General features: G+C 51.8%; 1 protein-coding gene across 1 annotated transcript in view; it reads right to left on the bottom strand.

Annotated features, from left to right (window-relative positions):
* Nucleotides 1–21,624, bottom strand: part of PIWIL4 (piwi like RNA-mediated gene silencing 4) — a 347,467-nt gene that overhangs the window by 15,023 nt on the left and 310,820 nt on the right. Inside the window, exon 20 of the mRNA XM_075337494.1 lies at nt 21,446–21,593. Coding sequence (XP_075193609.1) covers nt 21,446–21,593 — 148 coding nt within the window. The remainder of the gene's footprint in view (nt 1–21,445; nt 21,594–21,624) is intronic.

Genomic DNA, 21,624 nt, shown 5'->3' on the forward strand with positions numbered 1-21,624 from the left:
GGCTCCTAGATGTGTGTACATAATGCAGAGGACTCCTAGATGTGTGCACATAATGCAGAGGACTCCTAGATGTGTGTACATAATGCAGAGGACTCCTAGATGTGTGCTCATAATGCAGAGGACTCCTAGATGTGTGTACATAATGCAGAGGGCTCCTAGATGTGTGTACATAATGCAGAGGACTCCTAGATGTGTGTACATAATGCAGAGGACTCCTAGATGTGTGCACATAATGCAGAGGACTCCTAGATGTATGCACATAATGCAGAGGACTCCTAGATGTGTGCACATAATGCAGAGGACTCTTAGATGTGTGCACATAATGCAGAGGACTCCTAGATGTGTGTACATAATGCAGAGGACTCCTAGATGTGTGTACATAATGCAGAGGACTCCTAGGTGTGTGCTCATAATGCAGAGGACTCCTAGGAACATGTACATAATGCAGAGGACTCCTAGGTGTGTGTACATAATACAGAGGACTCCTAGATGTGTGCACATAATGCAGAGGACTCCTAGGTGTGTGCTCATAATGCAGAGGACTCCTAGATGTGTGCACATAATGCAGAGGACTCCTACGTGTGTGCTCATAATGCAGAGGACTCCTAGATGTGTGCACATAATGCAGAGGCCTCCTAGATGTGTGTACATAATGCAGAGGACTCCTAGATGTGTGCACATAATGCAGAGGCCTCCTAGATGTGTGTACATAATGCAGAGGACTCCTAGATGTGTGCACATAATGCAGAGGACTCCTAGATGTGTGCACATAATGCAGAGGACTCCTAGATGTGTGTACATAATGCAGAGGACTCCTAGGTGTGTGTACATAATGCAGAGGACTCCTAGATGTGTGTACATAATGCAGAGGACTCCTAGATGTGTGTACATAATGCAGAGGACTCCTAGATGTGTGTACATAATGCAGAGGACTCCTAGTCGTGTGCACATAATGCAGAGGACTCCTAGATGTGTGTACATAATGCAGAGGACTCCTAGATGTGTGTACATAATGCAGAGGACTCCTAGATGTGTGTACATAATGCAGAGGACTCCTAGGTGTGTGCACATAATGCAGAGGACTCCTAGGTGTGTGTACATAATGCAGAGGACTCCTAGGTGTGTGTACATAATGCAGAGGACTCCTAGATGTGTGCACATAATGCAGAGGACTCCTAGATGTGTGTACATAATGCAGAGGACTCCTAGATGTGTGTACATAATGCAGAGGACTCCTAGACGTGTGTACATAATGCAGAGGACTCCTAGACGTATGCACATAATGCAGAGGACTCCTAGATGTGTGTACATAATGCAGAGGACTCCTAGATGTGTGTACATAATGCAGAGGACTCCTAGATGTGTGCACATAATGCAGAGGACTCCTAGATGTGTGCACATAATGCAGAGGACTCCTAGATGTGTGCACATAATGCAGAGGACTCCTAGATGTGTGTACATAATGCAGAGGACTCCTAGATGTGTGTACATAATGCAGAGGACTCCTAGATGTGTGCACATAATGCAGAGGACTCCTAGACGTGTGCACATAATGCAGAGGACTCCTAGATGTGTGCACATAATGTAGAGGACTCCTAGATGTGTGTATATAATGCAGAGGACTCCTAGACGTGTGCACATAATGCAGAGGACTCCTAGGCGTGTGCACATAATGCAGAGGACTCCTAGATGTGTGCACATAATACAGAGGACTCCTAGATGTGTGCACATAATACAGAGGACTAATAGATGTGTGCACATTATACAGAGGACTCCTAGATGTGTGCACATAATGCAGAGGACTCCTAGGCGTGTGCACATAATGCAGAGGACTCCTAGATGTGTGTACATAATGCAGAGGACTCCTAGATGTGTGCACATAATGCAGAGGACTCCTAGGCGTGTGCACATAATGCAGAGGACTCCTAGATGTGTGTACATAATGCAGAGGACTCCTAGGCGTGTGCACATAATGCAGAGGACTCCTAGATGTGTGTACATAATGCAGAGGACTCCTAGGCATGTGCACATAATGCAGAGGACTCCTAGATGTGTGTACATAATGCAGAGGACTCCTAGATGTGTGTACATAATGCAAAGGACTCCTAGATGTGTGTACATAATGCAGAGGACTCCTAGATGTGTGTACATAATTCAGAGGACTCCTAGGCGTGTGCACATAATGCAGAGGACTCCTAGGCGTGTGCACATAATGCAGAGGACTCCTAGATGTGTGCACATAATACAGAGGACTCCTAGATGTGTGCACATAATACAGAGGACTAATAGATGTGTGCACATTATACAGAGGACTCCTAGATGTGTGCACATAATGCAGAGGACTCCTAGGCGTGTGCACATAATGCAGAGGCCTCCTAGATGTGTGTACATAATGCAGAGGACTCCTAGATGTGTGTACATAATGCAGAGGACTCCTATGTGTGTGCACATAATGCAGAGGACTCCTAGATGTGTGTACATAATGCAGAGGACTCCTAGATGTGTGTACATAATGCAGAGGACTCCTAGATGTGTGCACATAATGCAGAGGACTCCTAGATGTGTGTACATAATGCAGAGGACTCCTAGATGTGTGCACATAATGCAGAGGACTCCTAGATGTGTGCACATAATGCAGAGGACTCCTAGATGTGTGCACATAATGCAGAGGACTCCTAGATGTGTGTACATAATGCAGAGGACTCCTAGATGTGTGTACATAATGCAGAGGACTCCTAGATGTGTGCACATAATGCAGAGGACTCCTAGACGTGTGCACATAATGCAGAGGACTCCTAGATGTGTGCACATAATGTAGAGGACTCCTAGATGTGTGTATATAATGCAGAGGACTCCTAGACGTGTGCACATAATGCAGAGGACTCCTAGGCGTGTGCACATAATGCAGAGGACTCCTAGATGTGTGCACATAATACAGAGGACTCCTAGATGTGTGCACATAATACAGAGGACTAATAGATGTGTGCACATTATACAGAGGACTCCTAGATGTGTGCACATAATGCAGAGGACTCCTAGGCGTGTGCACATAATGCAGAGGACTCCTAGATGTGTGTACATAATGCAGAGGACTCCTAGATGTGTGCACATAATGCAGAGGACTCCTAGGCGTGTGCACATAATGCAGAGGACTCCTAGATGTGTGTACATAATGCAGAGGACTCCTAGGCGTGTGCACATAATGCAGAGGACTCCTAGATGTGTGTACATAATGCAGAGGACTCCTAGATGTGTGTACATAATGCAAAGGACTCCTAGATGTGTGTACATAATGCAGAGGACTCCTAGATGTGTGTACATAATTCAGAGGACTCCTAGATGTGTGTACATAATGCAGAGGCCTCCTAGATGTGTGTACATAATGCAGAGGACTCCTAGATGTGTGTACATAATGCACAGGACTCCTAGATGTGTGTACATAATGCAGAGGACTCCTAGATGTGTGCACATAATGCAGAGGACTCCTAGATGTGTGCACATAATGCAGAGGACTCCTAGATGTGTGTACATAATGCAGAGGACTCCTAGATGTGTGTACATAATGCAAAGGACTCCTAGATGTGTGTACATAATGCAGAGGACTCCTAGATGTGTGTACATAATTCAGAGGACTCCTAGATGTGTGTACATAATGCAGAGGCCTCCTAGATGTGTGTACATAATGCAGAGGACTCCTAGATGTGTGTACATAATGCAGAGGACTCCTAGGTGTGTGCACATAATGCAGAGGACTCCTAGATGTGTGTACATAATGCAGAGGACTCATAGATGTGTGTACATAATGCAGAGGACTCCTAGATGTGTGCACATAATGCAGAGGACTCCTAGATGTGTGTACATAATGCAGAGGACTCCTAGACGTGTGTACATAATGCAGAGGACTCCTAGATGTGTGTACATAATGCAGAGGACTCCTAGATGTGTGCACATAATGCAGAGGACTCCTAGATGTGTGCACATAATGCAGAGGACTCCTAGATGTGTGCACATAATGCAGAGGACTCCTAGACGTGTGCACATAATGCAGAGGACTCCTAGGTGTGTGCACATAATGCAGAGGACTCCTAGGTGTGTGCATATAATACAGAGGACTCTTAGGCGTGTGCACATAATGCAGAGGACTCCTAGATGTGTGCACATAATGCAGAGGACTCCTAGGTGTGTGTACATAATGCAGAGGACTCCTAGGTGTGTGTACATAATGCAGAGGACTCCTAGATGTGTGCACATAATGCAGAGGACTCATAGATGTGTGCACATAATGCAGAGGACTCCTAGATGTGTGCACATAATGCAGAGGACTCCTAGATGTGTGTACATAATGCAGAGGACTCCTAGATGTGTGCACATAATGCAGAGGACTCCTAGATGTGTGTACATAATGCAGAGGACTCCTAGACGTGTGCACATAATGCAGAGGACTCCTAGGTGTGTGCACATAATGCAGAGGACTCCTAGATGTGTGTACATAATGCAGAGGACTCCTAGATGTGTGCACATAATGCAGAGGACTCCTAGGTGTGTGCACATAATGCAGAGGACTCCTAGATGTGTGCACATAATGCAGAGGACTCCTAGATGTGTGCACATAATGCAGAGGACTCCTAGATGTGTGTACATAATGCAGAGGACTCCTAGACGTCTGCACATAATGCAGAGGACTCCTAGATGTGTGCACATAATGCAGAGGACTCCTAGATGTGTGTACATAATGCAGAGGCCTCCTAGGCATGTGTACATAATGCAGAGGACTCCTAGGCATGTGTACATAATGCAGAGGACTACTAGGCATGTGCACATAATGCAGAGGACTCCTAGATGTGTGTACATAATGCAGAGAACTCATAGGCGTGTGCACATAATGCAGAGGACTCCTAGGTTCGCAGAGGGTTTCACAATCCTTGACATGATAGCCAGCAGTTGTTTTTTCTTTGTCGCTCCATTGGGAGACCCAGACAATTGGGTGTATAGCTTCTGCCTCCGGAGGCCACACAAAGTATTACACTTTAAAAAGTGTAACCCCTCCCCTCTGCTATACACCCTCCCGTGCATCACGGGCTCCTCAGTTTTTATGCTTTGTGCGAAGGAGGCACACATGCACGCATAGCTCCACAATTTAGTCAGCAGCAGCTGCTGACTCTATCGGATGGAAGAAAAGTGGGCCCATATAGGGCCCCCGGCATGCTCCCTTCTCACCCCACTCTGGTCGGCGGTGCTGTTAAGGTTGAGGTACCCATTGCGGGTACATAGGCAGGAGCCACATGCTGTTTTCCTTCCCCATCCCTGCAGGGCTCTGGGTGAAGTGGGATCCATAATCGGTCTCCAGACACTGGGACCGTGCTCCCTCCGCAGCCCCTGAGGAATCTGCTGGACAGCAGCTGGGTATCGTCAGGGACATGGCCCTGCTACTGTGAGGTACTCTGTGTCCCCTTGGGGACGGCGCATGGAGCGCTTGTGTCATACACGCTGCAGCACTGCTGGGCGTGTTAGTGCGCCGGGACTACCGCGCTGACCGCGCTTGTTTGCCGGCCGCGCTTATAACTCTAGTCCCCGGCTTCTGCGGCCTAGTACCGCATATTCCCGCCCCCGGGCCTGCCAGTCAGGGGAAGGGAAGGACGCTGCACTGGAAGATTCCCGCACTTTCTAGGGCAAGGTGCTCTGTGTCCCCGTTGGGACGGCGCATAAAGCACCTTGGGCCCAGACGCTGCAGCGACTGCGGCGTGCGTATGGGTCCGGGACTTCCGCGCCGACCGTGCACTGCCGGCCGCGATTTTAACTTTAGTCCCCGGCTTTTGCGGCCTAGTATGGGATTATCCCGCCCCCAGGCCTGCCAGTCAGGGAAAAGGGCGGGACGGTCGGTATGACGCCGACAGTGAGGGCTGGAGTACACTGAGCTGTCCTCCACCCCCCCTCACTACTCACGCTGGGGCACCAGATTCCCGCACTTTTTGTGACTACGCCCACGCCTCCCTCCTCCTCAGAGAACGCCGTCAGCCATGTTTTCAGCAACTTCTGGCTGCAGCTGAGGGAGACCCGGGGCAGAGAATCTGGTGGCCACAAGCCACATCCGCAGCCCCTGGGGGAATCTGCCGGACAGGAGACGGAGTATCGTCAGGGACACCCTGCATCTACAGGTACTCTGTGTCCCCGTTGGGACGGTGCATGAAGCACCTTGGCCTCAGACGCAGCTGCGACTGCGGTGTGGATTTTTTGTCTGGGACTACCGCGCCGACCGTGCCTGTTTGCCGGCTGCGGTTTTTACTTTAGTCCCCGGCTTTTGCGGCCTAGTGTGTTAAACTCCCGCCCCTGAGCCTGCCAGTCAGGGAGAAGGGCGGGACGGTCGGTATGATGCCGACAGTGAGGGCTGGAGCACACCTCGCTGTCCTCCGCCCCCCCTCACTGATCACTATAGGCCACCAGGTTCCCGCACTTTTGTGACTACAGGGACAGAGCCCTGCATCATAACGTACTCTGTGTCCCCTGAGGGACGGTGCATGCAGCATCTGTGTTACAAACGCCGCAGCGGTTGCTGACTGGTTTGTGAGACTGGGACTACCGCGCCGTCCGCGCCATGTTTGCCGGCCGCGTTTTTAAATTTAGTCCCTGGCTCTTACGGCCTAGTGCCATATACTCCCGTTCTCGGGCCTGCCAGTCAGGGGTAACGACGGGACGGCCGACTGGACGTCGGCAGGGAGGGCTGAAGCATACGTTGGTATCCTCCTTCCCCCTCACTGAGCACTGGAGGGCACCAGTTTTTCTGCTGTCCCCCCCTTGGTGCCGCAGTGTATATATATATATGTTTATTTATATGGTATATGATCGCACTGTTCGGCAGCATTATTTGTTTTTTGGCTGTATACCCTCACTGATTACTCTGCGGACGACATGCTGTTGTCTGCTCTTAAAGAGTAAGGGTGCCAAGGCACTGGCTTATTTTACAACCGGTACCTCTTGTGCGGCTATATTACAGGCACTGCACAGATGACAGCGACAGAGTTTGCATGATGAAATCAGCAAATCTCTGAATAGCTTTCACATCACAGGACTCAGTCTATGGACAGGGGGTCTGCTAAGATACTGGAAGCCTTGCAGTCCAGACCGATACCACAGGGCCAGGGAGCTGTGAGTTCATCGCTCCCGGGTCCCTCTGAGTCGGTACAACATCCTGGGGTAACACCCAGATCCCACGGTGAGAACTCCGTCACGGACCGCGGCCTATGATAGGCTAAGCGGGCCCGCTGGGAACCTTCCCCGAATTCATCAGGAGTGCGTGTTTCGATCACTCTAACTCCAGAGGGGCCGTCCAGTAGCACAGAACTTGACGGACAAGCGCTTACTAAGCGCCTTATTGACACGCGTTACCTTTTTCCCCCCTGACGTGCTTAAGGGTTGGGCTCAGTGTCACAGGGTGGATCCTCCAGTCTCTAGGCTGGCGGCTAGATCCGTAGTATTAGGGGCAGATGTCCATCTCTCACGAATGCCACTGACAGGCAAATAACGCTTATGATGAAATCCATCTATGAAGCCATAGTCGCATCTTTTGCTCCAGCCTTCGCAGCCGTGAGGGCACTCCAAGCTATCTCAGCTTCTCCGGCTGAGATTATTGCGGTTGCACATAACTCTGCCACGCAGGTTGTGTCCTTCACTTCTCAGGCGTAGGTTTTTTCGTTCTACGCCATGAACGCCGTTCCTGGACTCTGCGAGCCGTACAGCGGTAGCATCCACCAATTCAGTGGCAGTCTGCAGGGCCATGTGGCTACGTGAATGGAAGGCAGGCTCTGCTTCCAAGAAGTTCTTAACCGGTTTGCCATTTTCTGGCGACCGTTTGTTTGGCGAGCAATTGGATGAAGTTACTAGACAGTCTCGTCCTTGCCGCAGTCCAAGACCGATGGGTGAGAAACATTCTGTCTCACGGTTACAGGATACAGCTCTGCTCTCGTCCTCCGACTCGTTTCTTCAGAACATCTCCGCCCCCCGAGTGAGCCGATGCACGTTTTCAGGCGGTGAACACTCTGAAGCCTCGATGTCACAAGGAGACTTCCTACCATCACTTGACATCAAGGATGCTTATCTCCATGTGCCGATCGCACCCGAGCTTCAACGCTTCTGCGTTTCGCCATCAGGGATGAACACCTTCAGTTCGTGGCACTGCCATTCGGCCTGGCGACAGCCCCACGGCTCTTCACCAAGGTCATGGCAGCAGTGGTGGCGGTCCTACAGGGCCACTCGGTGATCACTTACCTAGACGATCCTCTAGTCAAGACACCCTCCTGGGTGGCATGTCAACACAACCTGACCATTGCTCTGGAGACCCTCCAGGGGTTCGGGTAGATCATCAAAATTCCAGGGTCAAAACTGACACTGACCCAATCACTGACTTATCTCGGGATGGAGTTTTATACTCTCTCAGCGATAGTGAAGCTTCCGCTGCATAGTCAGCGTTCACTACAGACAGGCGGGCCCAGTCACCCCTTGAGGCGCCTCATGCACTGTCCCAGGAAGATGGTGACAGCAAGGGAGGCAGTTCCCTTGCGCAGTTTCGTCTGCGTCCGATTCAATCGGACACCGCAAATGGGACAGGAGGTCGACGTCCCTAGACAAGAACGTCTCTCTTTCCCTTGCAGCAAAACCTCTCTTCAGTGGTGTCTTCTTTCCACTTCCTGGGCGAAGGAAAAATCCTTCCGGCCCCCAGCCGGGGCTGGGGTCACGACGGACGCGAGTCTGTCAGGGTGGGGAGCGGTCTTCCTCCACCACTCGGCTCAGGGAACCTGGACTCCGACAGAGTCCTCCCCTCGGTTAAATGTTCTGGAGATAAGGGCAGTGGATTTAGCCCTAAAGGTGTTCCAGCGGTAGCTGGACGGCAGGCAGATCCGAATTCAGTCGGACAACGCCAAGGCAGTTGCGTACATCAACCACCAGGGCGGCACACGCAGTCGTCAAGCCTTCCGAGCAGTTCGCCAGATTCGGCTGTGGGCGGAAGCCACAGCCTCCAACATCTCCGCAGTTCACATCCCGGGCATAGAAAACTGGGAAGCAGATTTTTCTCAGTCGCCAGGGCATGGACACAGGGGAATGGTCTTCACCCGCACGTGTTTCTAGAGATCTGTTGCCGTTGGGGAACGCCGGACGTCGATCTAATGGCGTCTCAGCACTACAACAAAGTCCCGGCATTCATGGCTCGGTCCAAGGATCATAGAGCTCTGGCGGCAGACGCGCTAGTTCACGACTGGTCGCAGTTTCGACTGCCTTATGTATTTCCTCCTCTGGCACTACTGCCCAGAGTGTTACGCACGATCAGGTCAGACTGTCGCCGCGCCATCCTCGTTGCTCCAGACTGGCCGAGGTGATCGTGGTACCCGGATCTGTGGCACCTCACGGTGGGTCAACCGTGGGCACTCCCTGACCGACCTGACTTGCTGCCTCAAGGGCCATATTTCCTTCGGAATTCTACGGCTCTAATCCTCACTGTGTGGTGGCTCCTAGCGTCATCAGGGATATCTCCAGATGTCATTGCCACCATGAGACAGGCCAGGAAACCAACGTCCGCCAAGATCTATCACAGGACTTGGAGGATCTTCTTATCCTGGTGCTCTGATCAGGGTTTTACTCCCTGGCCGTTTGCCTTGCCCACTTTCTTTCGCAAAGGGTGGCCTTTCTAGTGGCAGTCACATCACTCAGAAGAGTATCTCAGCTGGCAGAGCTGTCATGCAAAGCCACCTTCCTGGTGTTTCACCAGGATAGGGTGGTTCGAAGTCCGGTCCCGGCTTTTCTCACTAAGAAAAGAGTAACCCCGGCACACTACAACTCCCAGAAAAAAGGCAAAATGCAAAAAGTTGTATGCAATATTTTTATTAACACAATAGTTCCTTGAATGCTTTTTTTCAGAAAAAATGAATATGGTCCAACAAACTGGACGTTTCGGCCACAGGCCTTCGTCAACATGGACTATTATCTGACAAATATACAAAAATTACAGTCAAAATTACATCCATAAATAAAATGAAACAGTTTTTATCAGATAATAGTCCATGTTGACGAAGGCCTGTGGCCGAAACGTCCAGTTTGTTGGACCATATTCATTTTTTCTGAAAAAAAGCATTCAAGGAACTATTGTGTTAATAAAAATATTGCATACAACTTTTTGCATTTTGCCTTTTTTCTGGGAGTTGTAGTGTGCCGGGGTTACTCTTTTCTCATGTGCTATTTTTTACCCTAGAGCACCTACTTTATCGGTGACGCGGAGCTTCTCTCCTTTATATAGCTTTTCTCACTAAGGTATCCCCGTTTCGTCTTACCCTCTTTGGGTCCGCATCCAGTTCACCAATGTGAAAAGGATTTGCGTTTATTAGATCTGGTGAGAGCACTCCGGCTCTACATTTCTCGCACGGCGCCCCTGCGCCGGTCTGATGCGCTCTTGTCCTTATCGCGGACTGGAGTAAGGGATTTCAGGTTTTCAAGTCAACCTTGGCTCGGTGAATCAAGGAACCGATTCTTGAAGCATACCATTCTTTTGGGCTTCCGATTCCTGCAGGGCTGAAGGCCCATTCTACCAGAGCCGTCGGTGTCCTGAGCATTGCGACACCAGACTACGGCTCGGCAGGTGTGTCAGGCGGCTTCCTGGTCGAGTCTGCACACTTTCACGAAACACTATCAGGTGCATGCCGATGATTCGGCAGATGCCAGCCTAGGTAGGCGAGTCCTTCAGGCGGCAGTTGCCCACCTGTAAGAGGGGGCCGTTTTTCGGCTCTTTTTATCGAGGTATTCTTTTACCCACCCAGGGATTGCTTTTGGACATCCCAATTGTCTGGGTCTCCCAATGGAGCAACAAAGAAGAAGGGAATTTTGTTTACTTACCGTAAATTCCTTTTCTTCTAGCTCCTATTGGGAGACCCAGCACCCGCCCCTGTTCCCTTCGGGCTGTTGTTCTTTTGTGTACACATGTTGTTCATGTTGAATTGTTCTTTTGGTCCATGGTTTCAGTTCTCCGAACATCCTTCGGATTGAATTTACCATAGGCCAATTTATAAGTTTCCTCCTTCCTGCTTTTGCACCAAAACTGAGGAGCCCGTGATGCACGGGAGGGTGTATAGCAGAGGGGAGGGGTTACACTTTTTAAAGTGTAATACTTTGTGTGGCCTCCGGAGGCAGAAGCTATACACCCAATTGTCTGGGTCTCCCAATAGGAGCTAGAAGAGAAGGGAATTTTGTTTACTTACCGTAAATTCCTTTTCTTCTAGCTCCAATTGGGAGACCCAGACAATTGGGTGTATAGCTACTGCCTCCGGAGGCCACACAAAGTATTACACTTAAAAGTGTAAGGCCCCTCCCCTTCTGGCTATACACCCCCCCGTGGGATCACGGGCTCCTCAGTTTTAGTGCAAAAGCAAGAAGGAGGAAAGCCAATAACTGTTTTAAATACAAATTCAACCCGAGAAACAGCCTCGGAGAACTGAACTGTTCAACATGAACAACATGTGCACCCGAAAAAAACAAACTTCCTAAGAAAGCAGGGCGGGTGCTGGGTCTCCCAATTGGAGCTAGAAGAAAAGGAATTTACGGTAAGTAAACAAAATTCCCTTCTTCTTTGTCGCTCCTAATTGGGAGACCCAGACAATTGGGACGTCCAAAAGCAGTCCCTGGGTGGGTAAAAGAATACCTCGTGATAGGGCCGTCAAACAGCCCTTTCCTACAGGTGAGCCACCGCCGCCTGAAGGACTTGTCTACCTAGGCCGGCATCCGCCGAAGCGTAGGTATGCACCTGATAATGCTTGGTAAAAGTGTGCAGACTCGACCAGGTAGCCGCCTGGCACACCTGCTGAGCCGTAGCCTGGTGCCGTAATGCCCAGGACGCACCCACGGCTCTGGTAGAATGGGCCTTCAGCCCTGATGGAATCGGAAGCCCAGCCGAACGGTAGGTGTGAAGAATTGGTTCCTTGATCCACCGCGCAAGGGTGGATTTGGAAGCTTGCGACCCTTTACGCTGACCAGCGACAAGGACAAAGAGTGCATCCGAGCGGCGCAGAGACGCCGTGCGGGAAATGTAGATCCTGAGTGCTCTCACCAGATCCAATAAATGCAAACCCTTTTCAAATTGGTGAACTGGATGCGGACACAAAGACGGTAAAGTGATATCTTGATTGAGATGAAAGGAAGATACCACCTTGGGAAGAAATTCTGGAATTGGACGCAGAACTACCTTGTCCTGGTGAAACACCAGGAATGGAGATCTGCATGATAACGCCGCCAGCTCGGACACTCTCCGAAGAGACGTGACCGCCACTAGAAAGGCCACTTTCTGTGAAAGACGAGAAAGGGAAACCTCCTTCATAGGCTCGAAAGGCGGCTTCTGGAGAGCAATTAGAACCTTGTTCAGGTCCCAGGGCTCCAACGGCCGCTTGTAAGGGGGGACGATATGACAAACCCCTTGCAGGAACGTGCGTACCTGAGGAAGTCGCGCCAGGCGTTTCTGAAAAAATACGGATAGCGCGGAGACTTGACCCTTAAGGGAGCCAAGCGACAAACCTTTTTCCAACCCAGACTGCAGGAAGGAAAGAAAAGTAGGCAATGCAAAAGGCCAGGGAGAAACTCCCTGAGCAGAGCACCAAGATAGGAATATCCTCCACGTTCTGTGGTAGATCTTGGCGGAGGATGGCTTCCTAGCCTGTCTCATGGTGGCAACCACTTCATGAGATAAACCTGAGGCCGCTAGGATCCAGGATTCAATGGCCACACAGTCAGGTTCAGGGCCGCAGAATTCAGATGGAAAAACGGCCCTTGAGACAGCAAGTCTGGACGGTCTGGTAGTGCCCACGGATGGCCTACCGTGAGGTGCCACAGATCCGGGTACCACGACCTCCTTGGCCAGTCTGGAGCGACGAGAATGGCGCGGCGGCAGTCGGACCTGATTTTGCGGAGCACTCTGGGCAACAATGCCAGAGGTGGGAACACATACGGTAGCCGGAACTGCGACCAATCTTGAACTAAGGCGTCTGCCGCCAGAGCTCGGTGATCGTGAGACCGTGCCATGAAAACCGGGACTTTGTTGTTGTGCCGTGACGCCATCAGGTCGACGTCCGGCATCCCCCAGCGGCGACAGATCTCCTGAAACACGTCCGGGTGAAGGGACCATTCCCCTGCGTCCATGCCCTGGCGACTGAGAAAGTCTGCTTCCCAGTTTTCTGCGCCTGGGATGTGGACTGCGGATATGGTGGATGCCGTGTCTTCCACCCACGTCAGAATCCGCCGGACTTCCTGGAAGGCTTGCCGACTGCGTGTTCCCCCTTGGTGGTTGATGTATGCCACCGCTGTGGAGTTGTCCGACTGAATTCGGATCTGCTTGCCTTCCAGCCACTGTTGGAAGGCTTGTAGGGCAAGATAGACTGCTCTGATTTCCAGAACATTGATCTGAAGGGTGGACTCTTTCCGAGTCCACGTACCTTGAGCCCTGTGGTGGAGAAACACTGCTCCCCACCCTGATAGACTCGCATCTGTCGTGACCACCGCCCAGGATGGGGGTAGGAACGACTTTCCTTTTGACAATGAGGTGGGAAGAAGCCACCACCGGAGAGATTCCTTGGCTGCCTGAGAGAGGGAGACCTCCCTGTCGAGGGACGTCGACTTCCCGTCCCATTGGCGGAGAATGTCCCATTGTAATGGACGCAGATGAAACTGCGCAAAAGGAACTGCTTCCATTGCTGCTACCATCTTCCCTAGGAAGTGCATGAGGCGCCTCAAGGGGTGCGACTGGCTCTGCAGGAGAGATTGCACCCCTGTCTGTAGCGAGCACTGTTTGTCCAGTGGAAGTTTCACTATCGCTGAGAGAGTATGAAACTCCATGCCAAGATATATTAGTGATTGGGTCGGGGTTAGATTTGACTTTGAAAAGTTGATGATCCACCCGAAACTCTGGAGAGTCTTCAGTGCCACGTTCAGGCTGTGTTGGCATGCCTCTTGAGAGGGTGCCTTGATAAGTAGATCGTCTAAATACGGGATCACAGAGTGACCTTGCGAGTGCAGGACTGCTACTACTGCTGCCATGACCTTGGTGAAGACCCGAGGGGCTGTCGCCAGCCCGAAAGGTAGAGCTACGAACTGCAGGTGTTCGCTTCCTATAACGAAGCGTAGAAAACGCTGATGCTCTGGTGCAATCGGCACGTGGAGATAAGCATCCTTGATGTCTATTGATGCTAGGAAATCTCCTTGAGACATTGAGGCGATAACGGAGCGGAGAGATTCCATCCGGAACCTCCTGGTTTTTACGTGTTTGTTGAGCAGCTTTAGATCCAGGACGGGACGGAACGACCCGTCTTTCTTTGGCACCACAAACAAATTGGAGTAAAAACCGTGGCCTTGTTCCTGAAGAGGAACGGAAGTCACCACTCCTTCCGCCTTTAGAGCGGACACCGCTTGCAGCAGAGCATCGGCTCGGTCGGGTGGTGGAGAAGTTCTGAAGAAACGAGTTGGAGGACGAGAGCTGAACTCTATCCTGTACCCGTGAGACAGAATGTCTCTCACCCAACGGTCTTTGACCTGTGACAGCCAAATGTCGCCAAAGCGGGAGAGCCTGCCACCGACCGAGGATGCGGAGAGAGGAGACTGAAAGTCATGAGGAAGCCGTCTTGGTAACGGTTCTTCCGGCTGGCTTTTTTGGGCGTGATTGAGTCCGCCAAGAATCTGAGCTCCTCTGATCCTTTTAAGTCCTTTTGGACGAGTAGAATTGGGACCTGCCTGAGCCTCGAAAGGACCGAAAACCAGACTGTCCCCTCCTCTGTTGGGGTTTGTTTTGTCTGGGTTGCGGTAAGGCTGAATCCTTACCCTTGGAGTGTTTAATGATTTCATCCAAACGCTCACCAAACAATCGGTCACGAGAAAAAGGCAAACTGGTTAAGCACTTCTTGGAAGAAGAATCTGCCTTCCATTCTCTCAACCACAGGGCTCTGCGTAAAACCACGGAGTTGGCTGACGCCACCGCCGTACGGCTCGTAGAGTCTAGGACAGCATTAATCGCGTAAGACGCGAATGCAGACATTTGAGAGGTCAATGGTGCCACCTGCGGAGCAGATGTACGTGTGACCGTGTCGACCTGTGTAAGGCCAGCTGAAATAGCTTGGAGTGCCCATACGGCTGCGAATGCTGGCGCCAACGACGCTCCAATAGCTTCATAGATGGATTTTAACCAGAGCTCCATCTGTCTGTCAGTGGCATCTTTAAGTGCCGCCCCATCTTCCACTGCAACTAGAGATCTGGCTGCAAGCCTGGAGATTGGAGGGTCCACCTTGGGACACTGTGTCCAGCCCTTGACCACGTCAGGGGGAAAAGGATAGCGCGTATCTTTAAGCCGTTTGGAGAAACGCTTATCTGGATAAGCGTGGTGTTTCTGGATTGCGTCTCTAAAGTCAGAGTGGTCCAGAAAAGTGCTTAATTTACGCTTGGGATACCTGAAATGGAATTTCTCCTGCTGTGAAGCTGCCTCCTCCGCAGGAGGAGCTTGTGGAGAAATATCTAACATCTTATTGATGGACGCTATAAGATCATTCACTATGGCGTCACCATCCGGGGTATCTAGATTGAGAGCGGCCCCAGTATCAGAATCCTGATTAGTTACATCCGCCTCATCACACAGAGAGTCGTCCCGCTGGGACCCTGACCAGTGTGATGAAGTTGAGGGTCGCTCATAGCGAGCCCGCTTAGGTTGTCTGGGACTGTCGTCCGAGTCAGAGCCGTCACCCTGGGGTGCATGTGACACCCCCGGAGCTAGGAAGTGTTCCAGCTGAGGGGGACCAGGGGGCAATGTACCAACAGTGCCCATGGTCTGAGTTACTGGTCTAGACTGCAATGTTTCAAGAATTTTAGACATAGTCATAGACAATCTGTCAGCAAAAGCTGCAAACTCCGTCCCTGTCACCTGGACAGCATTCACAGGTGGTTCTCCCTGGGTCACCTCTAGCAGAGGCCCCGGCTGAGCAATTGCCACAGGGGCCGAGCACTGCACACAATGGGGGTCAGTGGAACCTGCCGGTAGAGCAGCCCCACATGCGGTACAGGCAGCACATAAAGTCCGTGCCTTGGCACTTTTGCTTTTTGCGGACGACATGCTGTTGTCTCCTTGAGAAATCTAAGGAGGGTATATAGCCGAGAATAACCAGCGACTGTACAGTGCAAAGTATTGCCAGCACAAAATACAAAGTACACTATGGCACAAGTGGGGGAGAGCCCTTGAGGGCTGCTTACCGCCCGCTGAAAAGCGGGTGTGAGGTCGTAGAATCCCTTGTCTGGGTCTCCCAGCCTCCCCTCTGCAGCTCAGCGTGCAGGCAGGAATGGCTGCCGGCGTTCCTGTGAAGAGGGGCGGACCGTGGGCGTGCCACAAACAAAAGTGCGGGAAACTGCGTCCCACTGTGCCTAGTGTGAGGGCTGGAGTATGTAAAACAGACTCCAGCTCTTAGCGCTGCTGGTCAGTACAGCGTCCCGCCCTCCTCCTGACTGGCAGGTCTGGGGGCGGGAACGATACGAACTAGGCCGCAAAAGCCGGGGACTGTAGTAATCTAGCGCGGCCGTCATATATGCACGGCCAGCGCGGAAGTCCCCGGCGCACCACAAATCCCAGCCGCGACGCAGTAAACACTGACCCCAGCGGCCGGATCGGCCGATCGTACTAAGTCTCCTCACTCAGCAGAGCTGTAGTGAGTAACGGCACAAGCGCAGCAGCGCTGTTTACCCCGGCGCACTAACACACCCAGCAATGCTGCAGTGTGCGTGCGGTAAGCACAGGGACACGGAGTACCTTAATGAAGCAGGGTCCTGTCCCTGAGGAAACTCCGCTCCGTATCCAGCAGATCCTCCAGGGGCTGTGGATGGAGCACGGTCTCAGTGCCCGGAGACCGGTCAAGTCCCACTTCACCCAGAGCCCTAATGGGGATGGGGAAGGAATCAGCATGTGGGCTCCAGCCTCCGTACCCGCAATGGGTACCTCAACCTTAACAAACACCGCCGACCGCAAGTGGGGTGAGAAGGGAGCATGCTGGGGGCCCCCGTATGGGCCCTCTTTTCTTCCATCCGACATAGTCAGCAGCTGCTGCTGACTAAACAGTGGAGCTATGCGTGCATGTCTGACCTCCTTCGCACAAAGCATAAAACTGAGGAGCCCGTGATCCCACGGGGGGGTGTATAGCCAGAAGGGGAGGGGCCTTACACTTTTAAGTGTAATACTTTGTGTGGCCTCCGGAGGCAGTAGCTATACACCCAATTGTCTGGGTCTCCCAATTAGGAGCGACAAAGAAAAAGGAATTTACGGTAAGTAAACAAAATTCCCTTCTTTCTGACTGTTAGGTACCCGGATGAATCCCTCCGAGCCATTGTCAGTCCTTACACTGGTGCGTTGGGCACTGGATTACTCCATGTGGCCACAATATGTATCGGCAGCTCCTGGATGAAGGTTCTCAGCAGAGCACCGAGGCACGTGGCGGCCATACACCACTGAGCCACATTATGAGTTATCACAATAAAATTCACGCAAATTGGATCCGCCTGTAATTTAATACTTGATTTCTTTGTCGCTCCATTGGGAGACCCAGACAATTGGGTGTATAGCTTCTGCCTCCGGAGGCCACACAAAGTATTACACTTAAAAGTGTAAAGCCCCTCCCCTTCTGCCTATACACCCCCCGTGCATCACGGGCTTCTCAGTTTTTATGCTTTGTGCGAAGGAGGCTGACATCCACGCATCTTAGTCAGCAGCAGCTGCTGACTATGTCAGATGGAAGAAAAGAGGGCCCATAACAGGGCCCCCAGCATGCTCCCTTCTCACCCCACTCTAGTCGGCGGTGTTGTTAAGGTTGAGGTACCCATTGCGGGTACATAGGCAGGAGCCACATGCTGTTTTCCTTCCCCATCCCTTAATGGGCTCTGGGTGAAGTGGGATCCTAATCGGTCTCTAGGCACAGGGGACCGTGCTCCCTCCGCAGCCCCTGGGGAATCTGCTGGACAGGAGCCGGGTATCGTCAGGGACAAGGCCCTGCTACTTTGAGGTACTCTGTGTCCCCGTGGGGACCGCGCATGGAGCGCTTGTGCCATATACACTGCAGCACTGCTGGGTGTGTTAGTGCGCCGGGGACTACCGCGCTGGCCGCGCTTATATGCCGGCCGCGCTTATAACTTTAGTCCCCGGCTTTTGCGGCCTAGTATCGCATATTCCCGCCCCCAGGCCTGTCAGTGAGGGGAAGGGCGGGACGCTGCACAGGACGTCAGCGCTGAGGGCTGGAGCATACTCTGTATCCTCCTCCCCCCTCATTCAGCACAGTGGGGCTCCAGATTCCCGCACTTTCTAGGGCACGCCCACGGCCCCCTCCTCCCCACAGAACGCCGGCAGCCATTCCTGTCAGCACTTCTAACGCTGGAGAGGAGAGACACAGCAGGAGAAATTCCGTTTCAGGTCTCCCAAGCGTACATTGAGTATGTTTCTGGATCACTCTGACTTCAGAGAGGCAGTCCAGAAACACCGAGCTTGTCCAGATAAGCGTTTTTCCAAGCGCCTTAAGGATACACGTTATCCCTTCCCCCCTGACGTTGTTCCTTACCCCAGTCCAAACCAAACAGACCTCAACCACGGAAACTCTCTGGATGATGAAGCGGAGGTAGCAGATCAGGATTCTGATCCTGAGACCGCTCTCAACCTGGATACACCTGATGGTGACGCCATAGTGAATGACCTTATAGCAACCATCAATCAGGTGTTGGATATTTCTCCACCAGCTCCTACAATTGAGGAGTCAGCTTCTCTTTCTCCACCACAGGGCTCAGGGAACCTGGACTCCGACAGAGTCCTCCCTTCAAATCAATGTTCTGGAGATAAGGGCAGTGTATCTTGCCCTAAAGGCGTTCCAGCCGTGGCTGGAAGGCAAGCAGATCCGAATTCAGTCGGACAACTCCACAGCGGTGGCATACATCAACCACCAAGGGGGAACACGCAGTCGGCAAGCCTTCCAGGAAGTCCGGCGGATTCTGATGTGGGTGGAAGCCACGGCCTCCACCATATCCGCAGTTCACATCCCGGGCGTAGAAAACTGGGAAGCAGACTTTCTCAGTCGCCAGGGCATGGACGCAGGGGAATGGTCCCTTCACCTGGACGTGTTTCAGGAGATCTGTTGCCGCTGGGGGATGCCGGACGTCGACCTAATGGCGTCCCGGCACAACAACAAGGTCCCAACATTCATGGCACGGTCTCAAGATCACAGAGCTCTGGCGGCAGACGCCTTAGTTCAGGATTGGTCGCAGTTTCAACTCCCTTATGTGTATCCTCCTCTGGCACTGTTGCCCAGAGTGTTACGCAAGATCAGGTCCGACTGCCGCCGCGCCATACTCGTCGCTCCAGACTGGCCAAGGAGGTCGTGGTACCCGGATCTGTGGCATCTCACGGTGGGCCAACCGTGGGCAATACCAGACCGACCAGACTTGCTGTCTCAAGGGCCGTTTTTCCATCTGAATTCTGCGGCCCTCAACCTGACTGTGTTGCCATTGAGTCCTGGATCCTAGCGTCTTCAGGGTTATCTCAAGAGGTCATTGCCACTATGAGACAGGCTAGGAAACCAACGTCCGCCAAGATCTACCACAGGACGTGGAGGATATTCCTATCTTGGTGCTCTGATCAGGGTTTTTCTCCCTGGCCATTTGCCTTGCCCACTTTTCTTTCCTTCCTTCAATCCGGATTGAAAAAAGGGTTGTCGCTCGGCTCTCTTAAGGGACAAGTCTCAGCGCTCTCTGTGTTTTTTCAGAAGCGCCTGGCCAGACTTCCAAAGGTACGCACGTTCCTGCAGGGGGTTTGTCACATAGTCCCTCCTTACAAGCGGCCGTTAGAACCCTGGGATCTGAACAGGGTGCTGATGGCTCTTCAGAAACCACCTTTCGAGCCAATGAGGGATATTTCTCTCTCACGCCTTTCGCAGAAAGTGGTCTTCCTGGTAGCAGTCACATCACTTCGGAGAGTGTCTGAGCTAGCGGCGCTGTCATGCAAAGCCCCTTTCCTGGTGTTTCACCAGGACAAGGTGGTTCTGCGTCCGGTTCCGGAATTCCTCCCTAAGGTGGTATCCCCCTTTCATCTCAATCAGGATATCTCCTTACCCTCTTTTTGTCCTCATCCAGTTCACCAGTGTGAAAAGGACTTGCACTTGTTAGATCTGGTGAGAGCACTCAGTCTCTACATTTCTCGTACGGCGCCCCTGCGCCGCTCGGATGCACTCTTTGTCCTTGTCGCTGGCCAGCGTAAAGGGTCACAGGCTTCCAAATCAACCCTGGCTCGGTGGATCAAGGAACCAATTCTCGAAGCTTACCGATCTTCTGGGCTTCCGGTTCCCTCAGGGCTGAAAGCCCATTCTACCAGAGCCGTGGGTGCGTCCTGGGCTTTGCGGCACCAGGCTACGGCTCAGCAGGTGTGTCAGGCGGCTACCTGGTCGAGCCTGCACACTTTCACGAAACACTATCAGGTGCATACCTATGCTTCGGCGGATGCCAGCCTAGGTAGGCAAGTCCTTCAGGCGGCGGTTGCCCACCTGTAGGAAAGGGCCGTTTTACGGCTCTATTACGAGGTATTATTTTACCCACCCAGGGACTGCTTTTGGACGTCCCAATTGTCTGGGTCTCCCAATGGAGCGACAAAGAAGAAGGGAATTTTGTTTACTTACCGTAAATTCCTTTTCTTCTAGCTCCAATTGGGAGACCCAGCACCCGCCCCTGTTCCCTTCGGGCTGTTGTTCTTTGTGTACACATGTTGTTCATGTTGAATGGTTTCAGTTCTCCGAAATTCCTTCGGATTGAATTTACTTTAAACCAATTTATAACTTTTCCTCCTTCTTGCTTTTGCACCAAAACTGAGAAGCCCGTGATGCACGGGGGGTGTATAGGCAGAAGGGGAGGGGCTTTACACTTTTAAGTGTAATACTTTGTGTGGCCTCCGGAGGCAGAAGCTATACACCCAATTGTCTGGGTCTCCCAATTGGAGCTAGAAGAAAAGGAATTTATGGTAAGTAAACAAAATTCCCTTCTTTTGGGATAATTCAGGATCCGGCACGAACTGTGCAATTTACATCAGTACAGCTTTTCTGAGTCTTTCATTCATTGAGATCCGAGCTGCACTTTTTTCAGCGCAGTATTTATGCCACAAAGATCTCGGCCAGTGCACTTGTTGACATCCACCAGCAGAGGTCGCTGTCGCACAGATATTGCACATGGTGCTGGCTGGATAATGTAACCTGAATCTCCAATGTACTGATATCTTGCAAATAAAATCCCTGGAATAATCTGGGCAGAATTAATAAATGCAGAAAAGCACAGACGTAGCAAAGCTTTCTATTGTGTATGGAAGCTGCTCTCTAGGTGATATAGAGGGGGGTCCTGTGTGCCCCCATTATTGGACCTGAGGGTGCGCCCCACTCACCGGCCAGTTGTAGTACAGGTGACACAGCTTATAGGTGAGGCGCTGCAGGTGGTCCGGCCTCAGGCAATTGGTGTCATACAGGACATTGTAGTGGGTAGGATTCACGCTTCCTTGCCGGGCGTTCTGACTGATCAGGAAGAAGTCATACCTACGGGAAAAGAGGCTTGGATAATGACACA

This window comes from Anomaloglossus baeobatrachus, chromosome 2, assembly GCF_048569485.1.
Source record: "Anomaloglossus baeobatrachus isolate aAnoBae1 chromosome 2, aAnoBae1.hap1, whole genome shotgun sequence".
NCBI classification, from domain to species: Eukaryota; Metazoa; Chordata; class Amphibia; order Anura; family Aromobatidae; genus Anomaloglossus; species Anomaloglossus baeobatrachus.